The following is a 17,865-nucleotide window of genomic DNA, read 5'->3' on the forward strand; positions in this document are numbered from 1 at the left end:
TCAAATAAATAAATAAATAAATAATCTTCAAAAAAAAAATTGGCAAAGACTATTAACAAAAAGTTGAGTATGTAATCATTGGTATTTTTTAACTTAAATAAATCTGTACCTTAAACTACATATAATCTTTAAGTTCATAGCTCAATTTAGAATAAAATAATTTATTACAATATTATTGCCTTTCTGCTCATATTCATCTTGTATATTATCTTCCTAATCATGTCTGAACCTTTCCTGATCAGAAACCTGTAACAATTCCTCAAAACCTGTCAAATTCGGTGCAAATTCCTCATCCTTACGTCAATGCACTCATTATGGCCCACCTTCCCAGTCTTTCAGTCTCTCCTGACTATTTCACTAATAGCCTAAGCTCCAGACAAACCTGCTCTTCACGCCATTTGCTCACCGCCAGCAGGCCCTTTGTACAGGCTGCCTCCTCTAACAAAGACAAGTTCCATCCCAACCTAGTAGCTCCTACTTATCCAGTAAGATGCGCCTCAAGTCTCTGGGCTTCCCGTCACCTCCCTACCCTGTGTTCCCCAAGACCGAATCTGACGCTTCTGCACGATCCCCTAACTTGATCATTTACAGCTTACTTCATCGTAGCATAAGTATGGATTTATTTAGCTAACCCTCCAATAAGACTGTGAGCTCCTTAAGTATAAGGACTCATTTTACATATCCTGGACTGATCACAGCTCTTGCCTAACGTTAGAAGTTTAACAAACAGACCAGAAACCAAGAAGGTTATCAACCCTTGGCACTAGGGCTCACAGCGTTCCTCGTGTAATTTTATAAGAGTTGTGCGTTTATACAACTGAATGGGAAAGCAATCTAGTACATTTCTCTTACACAGACTTTCAGTATCTCTCTGCACTGTATGTATTTGTGTGCTTGTCTTATATCCTTTTTAGACTCTAAACGTTTCAAGGGTAGAGATTACATCAAAACACTGTAACTGGACCCACAGATACAGGTACTCATGGATGGACACAAGGAAGGACATACACATATTTGTGTTCAGCCAGTGCCCTGCTTCAACACCATTATGTGGAGAAGCCAGTAAAGTTACAAACCTACCTTACAGAGATCTAACAGAGTCACATTTTAAAGTTCTGATCTCTTCATAATGTTATCTAAGTTTATTATGAAACTATGTATAGCAGAAGTCTAGACAATTTGCATATGTACAGGGAGTGGTATATTTGCTGCTCTGACATTTTATTATTTTCTTACTCTACCTAAATTTTAAAACTCAAACTCAAAAATCTGATCACTCCAACCCAAAAGCATACTTTAAAAGTTAGTTGTGTTTTTTTTAAGATTTGTATTTATTTGACAGAGAGAGAGAAAGCAAGCATAAGCAGGGGGAGCAGCAGAGGGAGAGGGAGACGCAGGCTCCCCACCGAGCGGGAGCCCGAAGCAGGCCTCGATCCCAGGACCCTGGGATCATAACCTGAGCCAAAGACGCTCAACCAACTGAGCCACCCAGGCGCCCCTAAAGTTAGTATTTGAGGAACATTAGCAAGCACTGAATGCTCTACAAAACAATCATTTAAAAACCGTCAAAATGTTTTAATTTTGACGAATGGGTTGCCAATGTAGTAGCAACAGTAATAGCTACAACTAAATGAACTCTGCTGTTCTAAGAACTTCAACTGTTGTTAACCTTATAACCCAATTTACAGTGAGGAAAGTGAGGCAAGGATAAGTTACCTGATCAACGATACACAGCCAGCAAGCAACTGAGCAGGGGTTCAAACCCATCCCATGCTTTGAACTACTATACCATGCAAGACAAATAGCACTTCCCCAGACATAGGCCCAAAAGTGTTTATCCAAGTGACAGGGACAGGCTATACATGTATTTTAGTGTTCCTTCCAACAGTTTCATAGATACTTCAAGCAATTAAACAAAAAATATATAATATTTTAAAACTGTGTGTCTATCCTGCAGGATTATTCTCCAGGAAGCTACTTTACACATTAAATCAGAGACGGTTGCTTTGGTATCGTATTGCACAGTGAGGTTTCTTAGCAGTATCCTATTTTGGGTACAGCGTAAAGACAAAGGGAACTACCAAATAACGTAATTAAAAAGCATTTTAAGAAACAGTAAAATGTCCCTACAAAAAGAAAATGTGGGGTGCCTGGGTGGCTCAGTCGTTAGGCGTCTGCCTTTGGCTTGGGTCATGATCCCGGTGTCCTGGGATGGAGCTCTGTGTCAGGCTCCCTGCTTAGTGGGGAGTCTGCTTCTCCCTCTCTCCCACTCCCCCTGCTTGTGTTCCCTCTCAGCTGTCTCTCTCTCTCTCTGTCAAATCAATCAATCAATCAATCTTTTAAAAAAAGAAAAAGTTACGGTAATGGTACCATCATGCTTAATGTTTACAGGGTTCTGTTAAAATTTATTTTACCTAAAATGAAATGACTCTTACATATTTTAAAGATCAAAACAGATTCCAAAATAACCTCACTTTGTATGACCACCAATTAAAATATTTCCTTTGTATCTTTTTCTCACGATCGCTCTACCTGTCATATTCTCCCTCACTTGAAACAAAGTTGTCCTTAAGCCACTCATTTTTCTAATTAAGTTCAAATACTTTTTAGTATTAGGTTGAACCATATAAAATTACCCTTTCCAACCACTTTTACCTATGGGATGGACACTTCACAGGCTTTAATCCAGTAACTTTCCCCAACTGGACATATCAAGAAAGAATAAATGTACTTAACAAAGTTATGAGTGTTCCATCACTGGATTACTTTCTTGGTGGCACACAAGAGAATAAACAGCTTACACTGTTTTCAGACTCAATAGGAAAGAAAATAAAAATAAAAAATAATCATTCTCATGAGAAAACACAATATATTGTCAGGTTAAAAAACAGAGTTACAAAAAAGTATGATACCAATTCCATTTATACATAAAAATACCAAATATTAAAACTCTGGTTAGACTTTAGGATTTTTGTTCTCTTCATTTGACAGTTCTGTTTTCCTAATTTTCTAATTAAAATGTAGTATTTCTGTGATTTGTAAAAAGGTTTTAAAAAGTCAATCTTTCCTTATTCTTTACCAAAAAGATACTTAATACATCAATGAAATATATGCGCAATCTAAAGCAACTATAAAAATTTTAAATAGCCTACATCTTTTTGTTAACTTGGTAACACAGTCCATGAGAAATAACACAGTAACCTAATTCTAAGAACACTGATTATGTGCTTTGTTGGTATGGACAAATAACTTTATACATCAGGTAAATAAGCCTAATTAACAATTGGGTTTGGTTTTGGTTTCATCAATATTATAAAGTGATAATTTGTGCTGCTAACAAGTAAAGACCAGACCAAAAAGTTAAGATATAAGGTATGAATATGGAGAAATGGAAGAAGATTAAGAATCAGAAATAATCATGAGAAATATAGGATGAACAAACAAAAATGCTATAGTCCTCTATACTACATGTGTAAAAAATTTTAGAACAAAAATATATGTTTTCATACTTAAATGGACAAATATAAATGTTATCTTCTAGGGTTATCTTATTTTAAAAATCCTGATAAATGGAATCCAGATGTGCTTAAACTAATTCTACCTGAGTTCCCTGCTAACTACATGAAATAAGCTTTGGTATGTATCTATGTTCTGAGATTCTGCTGATTAACCAGCTAAGTAAGCAATCTTACCCAGACAGGGTTCTTATATTTATAAACCAAATATTCTACAAACTATGGGAAGAAAGGTTTGTATTGAATAGACAAATGGACCATAAGCTAAACAGCTCAATTAGTCCACTGCAGTTTACTGCCCTCTGGCTGTTGTGGCAAGGGATATCACAGATTAAAAAAAAAAAAAAAATGGCTGCAAAGCAAAGTTAGAAAGGTATCAAGCAAAAGTTGGCAGGAAATCCTTTAGGCAAAATCAGACACCTTCGACTAGGCCCTCAAATATAAAGTTAGCTTTACTCCTTCCTTTAAAAAAAAAAAAATACTAAATATATCAACTAACAAAACATTTCAAATACTATCTGAACTTTTTCAACCACAAACTAACAAAATGTAGAGTAGTTTGGACATAATAAAAGTTGGCTCTAGGAGACTTAGGTCAAAAAGAGTTAACACACTACCCTAAGTAAGGATTGTAATTAATCTTGATCTAGAAAAATTCTTTAGCATACTAGATGGAAACATTTAGGTAAAGAAGTAAAAAATTTTGAGCAAAGAATATTAATAAAATTTCCTCTGGTTATAAATCTTCAGTAAATACAAAAAGTAACTTAGAATAATGAAACTCTTACATTAATTCAAAGTTTCCAGATATCAGATGTAATCTGAAGTTAAAAATTAGGTAACACTGGACCAAGTATTTCCAGGAATCACCTAATTATATAAAAAGCAGAAACAAAACAAAGGAAAACTTGCCATATCAAAATTAGACCAGATTCTTTATATTAATCTTTCTTCAAAATACTATCCAATGTCATCTCATAATTTTGTCCAATAAGGCTTGTACTAACTTTCTCTTATCACTTTATAATATTCCACCAGAGTTCAGCTGGTAATGAACCACAACAGCCACAATCCAAGAAAAAACAATTCTGTTCATTTCACTGACTTGCTAATTACTCACAATTCACTAATGTTTTAAAATAGTGGATCTTGCCTCGTTTCCACCCCCCAAAAACACCTAGGAGTCACAGTATTTCCTTTAATAGTGGTTCACAGGTTCTGGTTTCTAGCATGACTGGGAAAGAACAAGAGATTTTGGTGGGGGGGACTGGGAGTGGAAAGAAGAGGGGTAAGAGTGAAGACATTCCTTTTGAGAGACACACCCATTTAAACACTTGGATTTTTCTCAGCAAGTCTTCATAAATTATTTTTGAAATTTACTACTGTTAAAAAAATATATATGATGTTAACAGTTTTTAAGAAAAAAACAAAAAGCTTACCCTGCAGTTCATGATGTATTACACCCACTAGGTTGGGTTCATCTCCCCACCAGAATATCCATAACTCTTTGCAATCTGGTTTGACATCACGACGCCATACACACAGCAAGTTGGCTTGCAGACAACGGATGAAACTTAACAGGATTGGATCATCTTGGGCTGGGGCTGAAATTATGGGTCCACAGTCCCCGTGCCCTCCAAAATTGTACCTACGCCATTTGATTCCCGTGAGTTCAGCCTAGAAAAAAACAGAATTACAATGATTTTGATATTTCTTCTTAGTCACAGAACACTAAAAACAAGCTTCTGTATGGACAAGCAAATGTGCTAAAATAACTATTTACATTACTTCAGATAAGATTTCTCTCACTGAATAATTTTGTCAATCCTCCTTGATTTTTAAAAGGAGAAAAAATAATTTCTTCCTATCAAGATTTCTACATAGCTCTTTGTATTATACCAAATTACAACAGATGACGATTATTTCCAGTTGAACCATTTTTACCAAAAACTTACTATAAAGTCCTTACATATAAAACTATTTTGTTATTCCGTATTTGATTCATAAATTAATTCTTTTTTTTAAGAGTTTGTTTATTTATTTGAGAGAGAGAGAGAACGCAAGTAGGGGGAGAGGCACAGGGAGAAGGAGAAGAAGACTCCCCACTGGGCTGGGAGCCCAACATGGGGCTCAAATCCAGGACGCTGGGATCATGACCTGAGCTGAAGGCAGATGCTTAACCACCTGAGCCACCCAGGTGCCCCATAAATTATATTTTGAAATCAGGAAAGAGTTTAAAAAGTAAGTTTGTAAAAGTGAAGTAATTTCTTTCAAAGGATCTCAATTTATTCCCATGCAGAAGCTACAGTTTGAATCCTCTTTAATCAGGAAAGCAGTGAGCCTGCAATACCATAGTGCTTCAATACTAACAGCAAAGCAAGCTACTAATGAAACCGATGCAGTTATCAGCAATTTATGCATGTTCCTTAGCATGTAACAGAGAAAGAAGCTTTGCTTCTAGAACAATTCCCTAATGTAGTTTTGTCTTTTGTTTTCTAAACACATTTTAAAACACCGACACTAAACCAGCTGAGAGCAGAACCTGGATCTTTATTCCATTATTCCTATATTTTAAAACTTCATAAATCTTAGAGGTCTAAGGAACTAAAATTCAAAGATGTTTCAACACAAACAAAAGTTGAATTCCTTATTTAAGTAGCTATAAACTATAATTATGTATTCAAAACTGACAATAAAGTGGATTCTTAACATAATTCTGTACAAAAACAGTCCATGTGTCCCTTGCATTAGATCCTTACTCATCTTCCCCTCACCACCCCCACCCAAGTCAATTTCTGTCAATAGTTGTTTTTCAAAAACCAAGTACAACAGGGTAGAAAAATAACCATATCTTCTAACGTAACTGAAACAAATTTAAAGTGCTGAAACAATCACTATAATGAACACATTCAAGAAAAAAAATATCAATTTTCTTCAATCCCAAACAAATGCTTCACTTCTAAAAAAAAAAATGGTTCCAAAAATAGTAATATCCAAACTAAAACTGTCCGGCACTTAGTAACTTATCCTTTCACATTATGAGATATGCAAATCTAATATCTAATGGATATTCTTAGTAAAAGCTAGCATTGGCATCATTTATGCTTTCCCCTTTACGCCACTTTGTTTTCTCAGAGTATGAAAGTACTACATGAATAATGCACTAAGTTCAAAAATAAATAATATAAATTAAAAGTAATCACACCAAGAATATTTTCCAAAATCACATCAAAAATAATTAGTGTCTTAATGTATGTTCTTCCTATTTTTCTGTACATATACAGTTTTTAATTTGGAACCATATTACATGGTCTTATATCCTGCTTTTTGACTCATTATAAATATTTTTGTATATTAATTATTCTTCAAAAAGTTAATGTTTGCATAATATTCATTGTTTATTGGAGAAAACGTAATTTATCCCATAACAACTAGACAATCTTCTGCTTTTTTATTTTATAATAATAACTGGTAAACTCCTTGAAAATTGTTACTTTCCTGGTTATTTTCTTAATAGACATTGCTTGATGCACAATTACGAAAGAATATGAATATGAAGACTCATGGATGAGTGCCACCATATAGCGCTTTTTTTTTTAAGATTTTATTTATTTATTTGACAGATAGAGCCATAGCCAAGCAGGAGGAGTGGGAGAGGGAGGAGGCTTCCCGCCCAGCAGGGAGCCCGATGCGGGGCTGGATCCCAGGACCCTGGGATTCCTGGGATCATGACCTGAGCCGAAGGCAGACACTCAATGAGTGAGCCACCTAGGCGCCCCCCACATTGCATATCCTCCTAAAAATCTGCCAATTTAACAGGATGGAATGTTCCTGTACTAATATGCAGTCCTTTCTCTGCTTAGAGGAAACCATTATCATCTATTTCATCAGAAGTATAACCTGGGGCCAGCCTTCGGGTTTGAATACCAGCTCTATACTTAACTACCTCTAAGTAGCAAGTACTTAGCAAGTTACCAAACCTTTGTCTGTCACCTCACCACAAAAATTAGAATAACAGTATTTACAGAGTTGATTAAATGAGTAAGTATGTATATAAAATACTTAGGATGATGCCTGGCATACGGCAAAACATATAAATGATATTGCTATCATTACTAGTAATGGTAGTACAATTTCTTTGTTCATATCCTTTTTGCATTTTTCTCTCATACAAGTTCCTTTATTTCTTCAAATGAAAGCAATGTATACGTATGTATGTATGTGTGTGTTTTAAACAGAAAGCCTAACTTCAATTTGTAAATAAATGTCAAAGAAACTAAATAAAAAGACAAAAAAAAAGGGGGCAGCTGAAATCAGAAAAGTAGAAGACTAACATTCCTTATGATCACCTAAGCTAGTGTTCTGTGCCTATGGATCAGGGGGCTGGAGGGAGGAGAGATAAAAGATACCAATAAATATAAATCACGATTGATTTTTGTGATAACGATATGTAAAGGGTTAGAAAATTAAGATTTATCAGAGATTAAAGCATCAGGTGAGTCAGTCCCCAAGAAATCTATGAACAGCAATTTACTCACCAGAATACTTTCACCTGTAACAAACAGCCCACATGGTTCAGCAAACAAAATATTTGGCTTTGATTCAGAAGAATGGTTTCCTAATCCTAGCACTTGCACTAACTTCCTATCAGTGTTTCTCTGGTCTCAGTGATAAAGGGAAACCTGGCCACTTGCTCTATATTCTTTATGGAGTTGTTCTAGCAAGTGATAGAATACAGATTCAAGCCTACAAGCTTAATCACTTCATAACTAATTCAGCTGGAAAAACTGGAAAATGTCCAGTTATTTTAAAACAATTTAGTTCTTTTACCTTAAAGCTAAAATTAAATATCATTATACCAGTCTTCACTGGAAAATCTAACAATGAAACACCATTTAAGCCTAACAGAGATAACTAAGCATAAAGTTAATGTTCAAAGACTTAGCTCTAAACTTGAATTATTATTTGATAAGAGCAAAGACAACTTAGTGATAGCAAAATACTGTCCAAAAAAAAAAAAAATCCCTGTCACGGCTGTATGTTCACTTAGACTAATACATGTCTTCATATACCATGATCCTGTTTATAGTTAAAAAGCAATTCCACACAAACTTCTATGGACCAATTTCTGACAAAAGTATAGGTCTCCAAGACTCAAAATTCTTTATCTAATGATTTCAAAATTGTGAAGCAACCCTTTAAAATATTTCTACATGCAAGTTATCCCAAAATGCAATACTTCTCACTGCCAAGACAAACAATTCATAATTATATTTAAATTTAAAATTACATTTTTAAAATACAGAATCAAAAGAATGAAATTAAAATATATAAGGAACAAAACCAGCATTCATGAACAACCACAACTATCACCACATATACATCACCTATTAATTTCTAACATTAAACAATATACTAGGATCTTCACATGTACTTTCTAATCTTCACAAACAGACAGCTAAAGAAATTAGGACTCAGAAAGGTTAAATAATTCTGCCCTAGCTACACAGGCAGCAAATGGCAGATCCCAAATATAACTGGATTTAAAGCATAACTGAATTTAAAGCATAAATTCTTTCCTGCTCTACCATGCTGCTTCATAAGGCTAATGGTAAAAATTAGCCCTAGAGGATTATAAAATAGTACAAAGAAACTGTCATCAACTCAGTTTAGCAATGGCAAGAGCTCATGGCCATACTTTCTAATTTAAGAAAGTTCATGAATCTTTCTTTAGTCTTCCTGAGGTATTAAGAAAACTAGTACAAGAGTGCCCACACACCATCCCATGAATAGAAGAGACTTTTTTTATTTCACTCAGATAATTATATGCTTTCTTTTATATGTTACCACTGTAAGACTGTATCTACACAACCTAATTTTTAGAGGATATGTATAACAAACCAAGAAAACAACAATTCTAATAACAGCAAGAAAGGCTAGAGGGAAATTTTCTCATCAATGGCTGGCATCTGTTACACAGGTAGTCACGGTCCTCAGAAAATTGAACTTAACTGGCAGAGATTCCCCTGGCCTAAATAGAAGGCCACTATAGTCAGTTCAGAACAGTTGGAATTAAATAGATTGTAACAGAATCAGGACAAATACACTTTCTAACAGCAGGAATGTATTGAAAGAAAATTTATATTGATTCTTAATGTGCTATTCTTTAGGCACAATACATAGGAAATGACCTCATAAATTCTCCCAATGGAAGTCATTTACTTGCACTGACCCATCGCAATCAGAACCCACATGACCAACAGTATATACTTGCAGTATGGCTCCTCAGAGTTAAAACTATATTAGTGGTTACCAGAGTAAAAGTAATAGGCCTTGATATGAACGAACTCAGGGCGTAGTATCATGGAAAGAACACTGGCTGGAGATCAAAAGATCTAGGTTTGAGTTCTAGTTTTCAACTACTTACCTATATGGCATTAGGAAATCTACTCCATCTAAGGGACCGTAGCTTCTGACCTGTAAAGTGATATGGTTGACCTAGATACTGTAAATGAGTTCAAGTCTCCTGGCCCGGGCTAATTACATCCCACTCACAAAGGCAACTTGTAAATGAGACTGAACCCTTAATTATATGCCTTAGAATGATCAGTAGGAATAGGAAAGCTGCCAGAAGATTTGAATTTTCAAAAAACAGGTAAAAGAAAGACTTCTCAAACTACAGAACAATTACCTTAATATCAATCCTGAACAAGATTCTAGGATGGTGTGTAGAAAAGGCAGCTATGATCACCTGGGACTAACATGAGTGCGCTAGGAAATTCCAAATCTGCCTCACCTCACAACCTCCAGTGATAGGGTTACTACTCTAGTAGACCAGGGAAATACAGCAAACATATTAAATCATTCCTCAACTTGAGTCACAGAAAGGAAAAAAGTCAGGGATAATAGAAAACTTCTGTTAAAACAGAACTAATCAGCTCCAGGTAAAGACACCAGGGTAAACACACACATCTGCTTTTGCTCTCTCTTAAATCCCTCTAAAACATCAGTAAAGAATTTGTTTGTTTTGTTTTGTTTTTCCCTTAAATCATAAAATCACAATGGTAGGTAGGAGAGGAGATAAGAGCATCAAGATTTTGAAAGCTAAGAAGCAGATGCTCAGAAGATAAAGAAATTTATAATACCTAAAAATCTGAATCCTAGCTATGGAGAAAGAGTAGATAAAGCATAATTCACACAGAATCCCCTCAGCCTCAGGAATTAAAAATACAGGTATCTTTGAAAGGAGGGTTAAAAGGCAGAGAGGAGATAAAATAAGGAAAACTGGCTGAAAGCCTGCTTAGAAGGCACTCAGAAGCCAGGCACCCTCCCCACTGCCCTTTTTATCCCATCAAACAACTGGAAGGGTATTCTCTGGGGCCAGTAACTACAGAAGTTACCTGGACTGGAGGACGCAAGCACACTTGAAGGCAGGGAATCAGACTGAAAACAGTGCATTAGGTGAACATGTACAGAATGGAAGTCAAAAACCACCCTCTCCCATCATCTCCCTCCAAGCACCCAGAAAACTGGCAACCAGTCTTTCATCCCCCGGAGATAGGCATCTGGAAAAGTCTTCTTTAGGAAATCTGACCAGCTCAAGAGAGAAGACCTCAAAATATTGACATCAGAGGTTCCCCAACTAAAGAGCCCACCCAGATCAGTGAAGTGCACTGTAAACAAATGTCACTCACATACTCAACTTCCAAGACGTTTTTCAGTCCATCATTTCTAAACATGAACAGAAAACCAGGAACTACTACATAGTAGAGGAAAAACATGAAGGAATGATAGAGACAAAAACAAATAGGAACGAAAAGAAAAGTAACTTGGAGGAAACAGACTACATTGGGAAATGAAAAAAAATTTTAATCCATCATTAATATTCTCAAACAGATAAAATAGTGCAACCATTAAAAAAAAAAGTACACTATTTCAGAAAACAAAAACCCAAAGGAGAACTCTTGTTAATTTTTAAATAATGATGCCAGAAATGATAAAATTCAATAGAAGGGCTGGAAGATAAAGTTTAGAAATTTACTTCCTCCCAGAAAGTAATACACAAAAATGAAAAATAGGGAGGGTGGGGGAGATTAAATTAGAGGAGCAGCCCAGAAGTTCAAAACCAAATACAAGAGCTTTCAGAAAGAGAAAATACAGAAAATGAAAAAAAGGAAATGACTGATAAAATAATTCCTGAAAATTTCCCAGAAAAACAGAATGTGAATTTCTAGATTGAAAGGGCTCTCTGAATACCCAGAACAATAGATTAAAAGAGACTCAAGGAAAGCATATAAACTTTCAACACACTGCAGACAGAGAGAAGATTCTCAAAGCTTCCATATTGTAAAAAGAGATCACAAAGAATCGGGAATCAGAAAGATTTCTTTTTTTTTTATATTGTTACATAAAACACTTTAATCAAGCAGCACCCCGAAATAGAACGAGAGTGGTGTGAAACAAACACAAGAAGTCAGAGGAGAAGATTTGAAGCACTTCCATATTAACGTGACTCCTTCAAAATCAATGCCATTTAAAACTGTATTGGATAACTATACATTTAAATTACACGACAGGAATTATTTTTGCACTTAGATGTAGGTACATGTCAAACTATTAAAATTTAGGTAGAATTTTAAAAGCATATATACCAAAACTGTCTCAGGAAGTTGATTTTTGTATCAGAGGTAACATTAAACAACTGCTAAACATGGGACATTGTACTACTTCTTAGTGCAATGTACTAAAAAATTGTTGCACAAAAAACCAAAACAAAGTTCACAGTTATGGAGAACAGACTGGTGGTTGTCTGAGTCTGAGGAGGGTGGCAGGGTGGGCAAATTGAAGGTAGTTGAAAGGCACAAATTTGCAGTTATAAGTCATGGGAATATAATGTACTGTGTGGTGACTATAGTTAATAATACTGTATTGTATATTTGAAAGTAGCTAGGAGAGTAGATCTTGAAATTTCTCATCATGAGAAACCGTAAAAATGTACTGGTTTTTTTTGTTTTTGTTTTTAATTTTTTATTGTTATGTTAATCACCATACATTACATCATTAGTTCTTGATGTAGTGTTCCATGATTCATTGTTTGTGCATAACACCCAGTGCTCCATGCAGAATGTGCCCTCTTTAATACCCATCACCAGGCTAACCCATCCCCCCACCCTCCTCCCCTACAGAACCCTCAGTTTCTTTTTCAGAGTCCATCGTCTCTCATGGTTCGTCTCCCCCTCCGACTTACTCCACTTCATTCTTCCCCTCCTGCTATCTTCTTCTTTTTCTTTTTTCTTAACATATGTTGCATTATTGGTTTCAGAAGTACGGATCTGTGATTCAACAGTCTTGCACAATTCACAGCGCTCACCATAGCACATACCCTCCCCAATGTCTATCACCCAGCCACCCCACCCCTCCCACCCACCACCACTCCAGCAACCCTCAGTTTGTTTCCTGAGATTAAGAATTCCTCATATCAGTGAGGTCATATGATACATGTCTTTCTCTGACTGACTTATTTCACTCAGCATAACACCCTCCAGTTCCATCCACGTCGTTGCAAATGGCAAGAGGGAATCAGAAAGATTTCTGACTTCACAACAGCAATACCAGAATCAAAAAGGCAATGGTGCAGTAACTCCAAAATTCTAAAGGAAAAGTATTTCCAAACTAGGTATCTATGCCAATCTAAAATATCAAGTGTAGAAGTAGAATAGATTTTAAAAGATGCAAGGCCTTAAAAAACAAACAAAAAAAACAAAAATTAACACCCTGCCTCAGGAAGCTATTGGAGATGTACCCCATCTCTAAGAAGAGGGAATAAACCATAAAAGCCATGAGATTCAGGAAGTAGATCCAACATGGGACAGAGCAAAATCAATTTCTAAAATAATAGGGAATGATCAGATGGTTACAGGTTGTCAACTGTGTATCAATATACAGGGCAATTAGTCCAGATTACAACAGGTCATCTCTTAAGAAGATGGAACTAATAGAATACATCTGGAAGTCTTAAAAGGGGACTCAGACAATAAGCAAAAAGAACGGGGAAGAGTTAACTAAAAATACACAGAAAAATAAACAGTCAAAAAAAGAAAAAAGGTAATTACTATCTTCAAATTACGCAGAGAAGGAAAAGCAATCAGAGTATACTAGATGGCTCAGCCATGCATTAACATAATCAAACGAATGTTAACACTGAATAATAAGCTAACCAAAAAAACCATATAACTACTTTGGTAAAATGGATGGATGGGGAAAGTATTTGTAGGAGGTAGAATCAATGAGCTAAATCCTCATCTTCAATAGTGAAAGATCCAGAATTTGAAAACCTTAAAAGTAACTACAGAGTATTTAAAAACATTTAAATAAGAATCCAGATAATCAACAAAAGAGGATGAAAATGTTTGCCTCTGGAAAAGGTAAAATAGGGGCCAGGAGCAGATGAGTATTACTCATATAAACCTTGTAGAACCGTTTGATTCTTTAACTATGTAAGAATACAACTCAATCTTTAAAAAAGACGAAAACTAATCAAAACGTAGTAACAAAACTTATTTAATGCATCAAAAAGTTACTGATACTGAGAATTCACTTATACCGTTTTGTAGACTGAGTCTACCAAATTTCTAAGCTTAAGAATAATTCAGTATCCCACAAGTTGTGTTGCAAAAGTCAAAAGGTTATTTACCATGTTAAAATATTGTGTTGTCTGTTTCTTTTCTCCATTGTTAGACTATTAAAACTTCAATTAAGGGGCACCTGGGTGACTCGGTTGAGGATCTGACTCTTGTTTCCAGCTCAGGTCATGATCTTACGTTTGTGAGACTGAGCCCCCACATCGAGCTCCATGCTGGGCATGGAACCTGCTTAAGATTCTCTCTCTCCCTCTCCCCTTTTATTTTTTTAAGATTTTATTTATTTATCTCACAGACAGAAAGCACACAGGGGGAGGGGTAGAGGGAGAGGGAGAAGCAGGCTCCCCACTGAGCAGGAAGCCTGATGGGGGGCTCAATCCCAGGACCCTGGGATCATGACCTGGGCCAAAGGCAGACGGTTAACAGACTGAGCCACCTAGGCGCCCCTCCCCCCTCCCTCTCTAAAACAAAACAAAAAACAAAAAACTTCAATTAAGCAGAGATATACTTCCAGCTGCATGCTCTCTCCCACCTAGGTCCGTCTGCTCAACTCTTCCTACCCATAGCCAAAGAGCTTGCCGGAGATTCATTCCCTCTGCAGAGCGGCCAAGGGCAATAGGACACTGGGCCTCCTATGTGACTCCCATCTAATTATTTCCACATTGTGAGAAATACAATATAACTCTCCATACAACTAAGTTGTATATCAAAGATGCTTTCTAACATATGTATATTTTTGCTGATTCATAACAACTTTTTTCCTGAACTGTAATTTCCTTTCCAGCCCTCAGTTTACCAATATTAATTCAAAAACATAAAGATAAAAAATAGGGAGCTGGTTTAGCAGAAATAGGAGTGAAAAGGGCCCAAAGGTTTTATCTGACAGTAAGTTTAATATAATTAAACAACGTGAAATAGCTACTAAAAAGTTATTGCCATCTTAAGTTACATTAATAAAAACACAGGATCTACATCCTACACAACACATCTTACATAGCAAGTCACCAGTCAATACTGCTTTCAGCTCCCAGCTCCGTACTTTGAGAGAAATCTAGATAAACTGGAACAAATTAACAGATGAAGAACTAGGTTGGAGAGGAAATCTAAACATGTCATATGGCTAGAGGTTATATGGCCTCATGTTCAATCCTTTCACGCAAATAAACATGGCAGCAAAAAAATGAATGAATAAAGGTACAGTTGAATTAAGCTGAATGAATTTAATATGGAGTTAACATTCTGAAGAAATCTATAAAGTCTTCAATTTATACGAAAGACTCATATGTGGAAGATGAATTAGATTTGCTCAGCACAGACCAAGTGATAGCAGAGAACTGATGATTAAAACAACAGTGAAAGCTTTCTCAAGAAAGAATCCCTGGCTGAGATCCCTGACAAGCATAGATATGAGGTGTTAAGGAGAAGCTGTTAATACTGGATTTGGCTTCAAACATCAAAGGACTGGTTGGACAATATGAATTTATTCAAACCTGAAATTTGAATCTCAAAAATTCTTTCCTTCCAATCATAAGATTTTGTGCTTCTAATATCATTCATATCTCAGTCAACTAGTTCAAGGTGCTGACAAACTATACCCCATGGGTTGGCCAACTGTTTTTATAAATAAAGTTTTATCCGTACACAACTTTGCCATTTACATATTGTCTGTTGTTCCTTCCACACTACAACTATAGAGCTGAGTAGTTGCAACTGAGACTATGTGACCCACAAGCCTGAAATAACAACTCTCTAATCCTTTAAAAAAGTCTGCTGACCCCCGAACTAGGATAACATACACAGGCAAATATGACATTTAAAATATAAGAAGCACCATAACTGTCCTTTTACCATAAACAACTAGACAAAAAATATGAAACTATTCAAACACTGAACAAAGGTTGCAGAGCTAGGATCTCTGAGTGAAGAAAAACAAATGAAGTAGGCCCTGCAAAGGCTGAGGCAGCTGGAATTTATGAGAACAGATCACCAGAAAGCTCTACAGAAAAAGAGCTCCAGAGATCTGACAGGAGTTCTTATGGAAATGTTCCTACGTACATTAAGCTACACATTCAAAGAACTAAATTCCATGAGGCCAGGCAAAGAATTACTAGAGAGCTATCACTCTAACAGCTCACACAAAGCTAGAAGACAGTCTAATTCTGAACAGTCAGGGTGCAAACACAATGTTAAACATCGTGGGCAGTAATAGAGGCCACAGAAGGGCCATACCTCAAAAGTAAGAAAGCAGGCCTATGCTAGCATAAAGACTGCTCTAACCCACCCAAATAACTGAGTCTGAAAAATAATGATCATCACCACAATCATCATCTCATCTACAAGTAACTTAACTGCCAACCAAAATTCAGTTCTTTACAGGAAAGAAATAAAATCCAGACTTTCAACAACATAATAATCACAATATCCACCATCCAATAAAAGGATACCAGATATTCAAAGATGTAGCAAAAGGAGATTCATGGTAGGAGAAAAATCAGTGAAGAGAAACAAACTCAGAAATGAAAGTGATGACGGAATTTAAAAAATCACTTTAAAACAGCTATTATAAGTATGGTCAAGATTGAAAGGAAAACACAAACTTAATAAAAAATGAAAAATATAAAAGCATAAAAATTCCCTGACACAAAATATGAAATAAAAAATTCACTGAATAGGTTTAACAGTAAATTAAGCACAGTCAAAAAAAAAAAAAAAAGTTAGGGGACTTGACAACATACAATATAACTATACAAGCTAAAGAACAAACAATTTTTTTAAAAAAAGAATAAATCCAAAAGCAAAACACTATCAAGCACTCTAACATGCATGTAATTAGAATCCCAGAATGCAAAGATAGAAGGGAGGATAAGAAAAGGTTTTTGAAAAATAGTCCAGTAGTATCCAAATTTCATGAGAAAAATATATCTCAGACCCAAAGAGTTCTGTGAACCCAAAACAGCACAAACAAAAAAACTAAATTAAATCTGATCATAAGTGATTAAAAAAAAAAATCTTAAAAGCTGTCAACACGGAAAAAAGACACATTACATAAAGGAAAACAAAGACAATATTTACAACAGACTTAACAGAAATATGCAAACCAGGAAACAAAAGAACATGCTGAAAGGGGGGGGGGGGGGAATGTCCATATCTAGAATTCTAGATGGAGCACAAGTATCCTTCAAAACTGAAGGTAAAATACAGACTTTTTTCAGGTGAACAGAAACCAATGGAACTCCACTGTAATAAATTTAACTAGAATGAATGCTTTTAAAAAAGTTCTTCAGGTACAAGGAAAATATCAGATGGAAATCTGGATCTATAGAGAAGAATAATGAGCACCAGAGATAGTTAATATAGAGAGAGAGAGAGATAAAACAGTTGTTTTCTCATTTTTTAATTTCTTTAAAACAAATTAACTCTTTACAGCAAAAATAACGCATCACAGCTTGTATACAGATATAGAAGAAAAATATATGACAACAGTAGCACCAAAGCCAGAAAGAGAAAATGGAGGTATACTGTTCTAAGGTTTTTTACATTACAAATGAAATTTAGTAATACCTGTAGACTGTGATAACTTAAAGGTGTATATTATAAGTCCTTGACCAGTTGCTAAAAAGTAAAACACAGTTTATTTAAGATGCTGAAGACAAAATTGAATCATAAGAGAACACTCAAATAATCCAAAAACAGGCAGGATGGGTGGCTCT

General features: G+C 35.6%; 1 protein-coding gene across 3 annotated transcripts in view; it reads right to left on the reverse strand.

The window, feature by feature from the left end:
* The window catches only part of MED13L (mediator complex subunit 13L), a 301,840-nt gene that overhangs the window by 260,121 nt on the left and 23,854 nt on the right, over window positions 1-17,865 (reverse strand). For all 3 annotated transcript variants that reach the window (XR_003516937.2, XM_027576373.2, XM_027576372.2), the window contains exon 2: window positions 4,955-5,192. Coding sequence is in view for 2 of the 3 variants with exons in the window: in XM_027576373.2 (XP_027432174.1) it covers window positions 4,955-5,192 (238 nt within the window). In the remaining variant the exon portion in view is untranslated. The remainder of the gene's footprint in view (window positions 1-4,954; window positions 5,193-17,865) is intronic.

The sequence above is a fragment of the Zalophus californianus genome, chromosome 14 (assembly GCF_009762305.2).
Source record: "Zalophus californianus isolate mZalCal1 chromosome 14, mZalCal1.pri.v2, whole genome shotgun sequence".
NCBI classification, from domain to species: Eukaryota; Metazoa; Chordata; class Mammalia; order Carnivora; family Otariidae; genus Zalophus; species Zalophus californianus.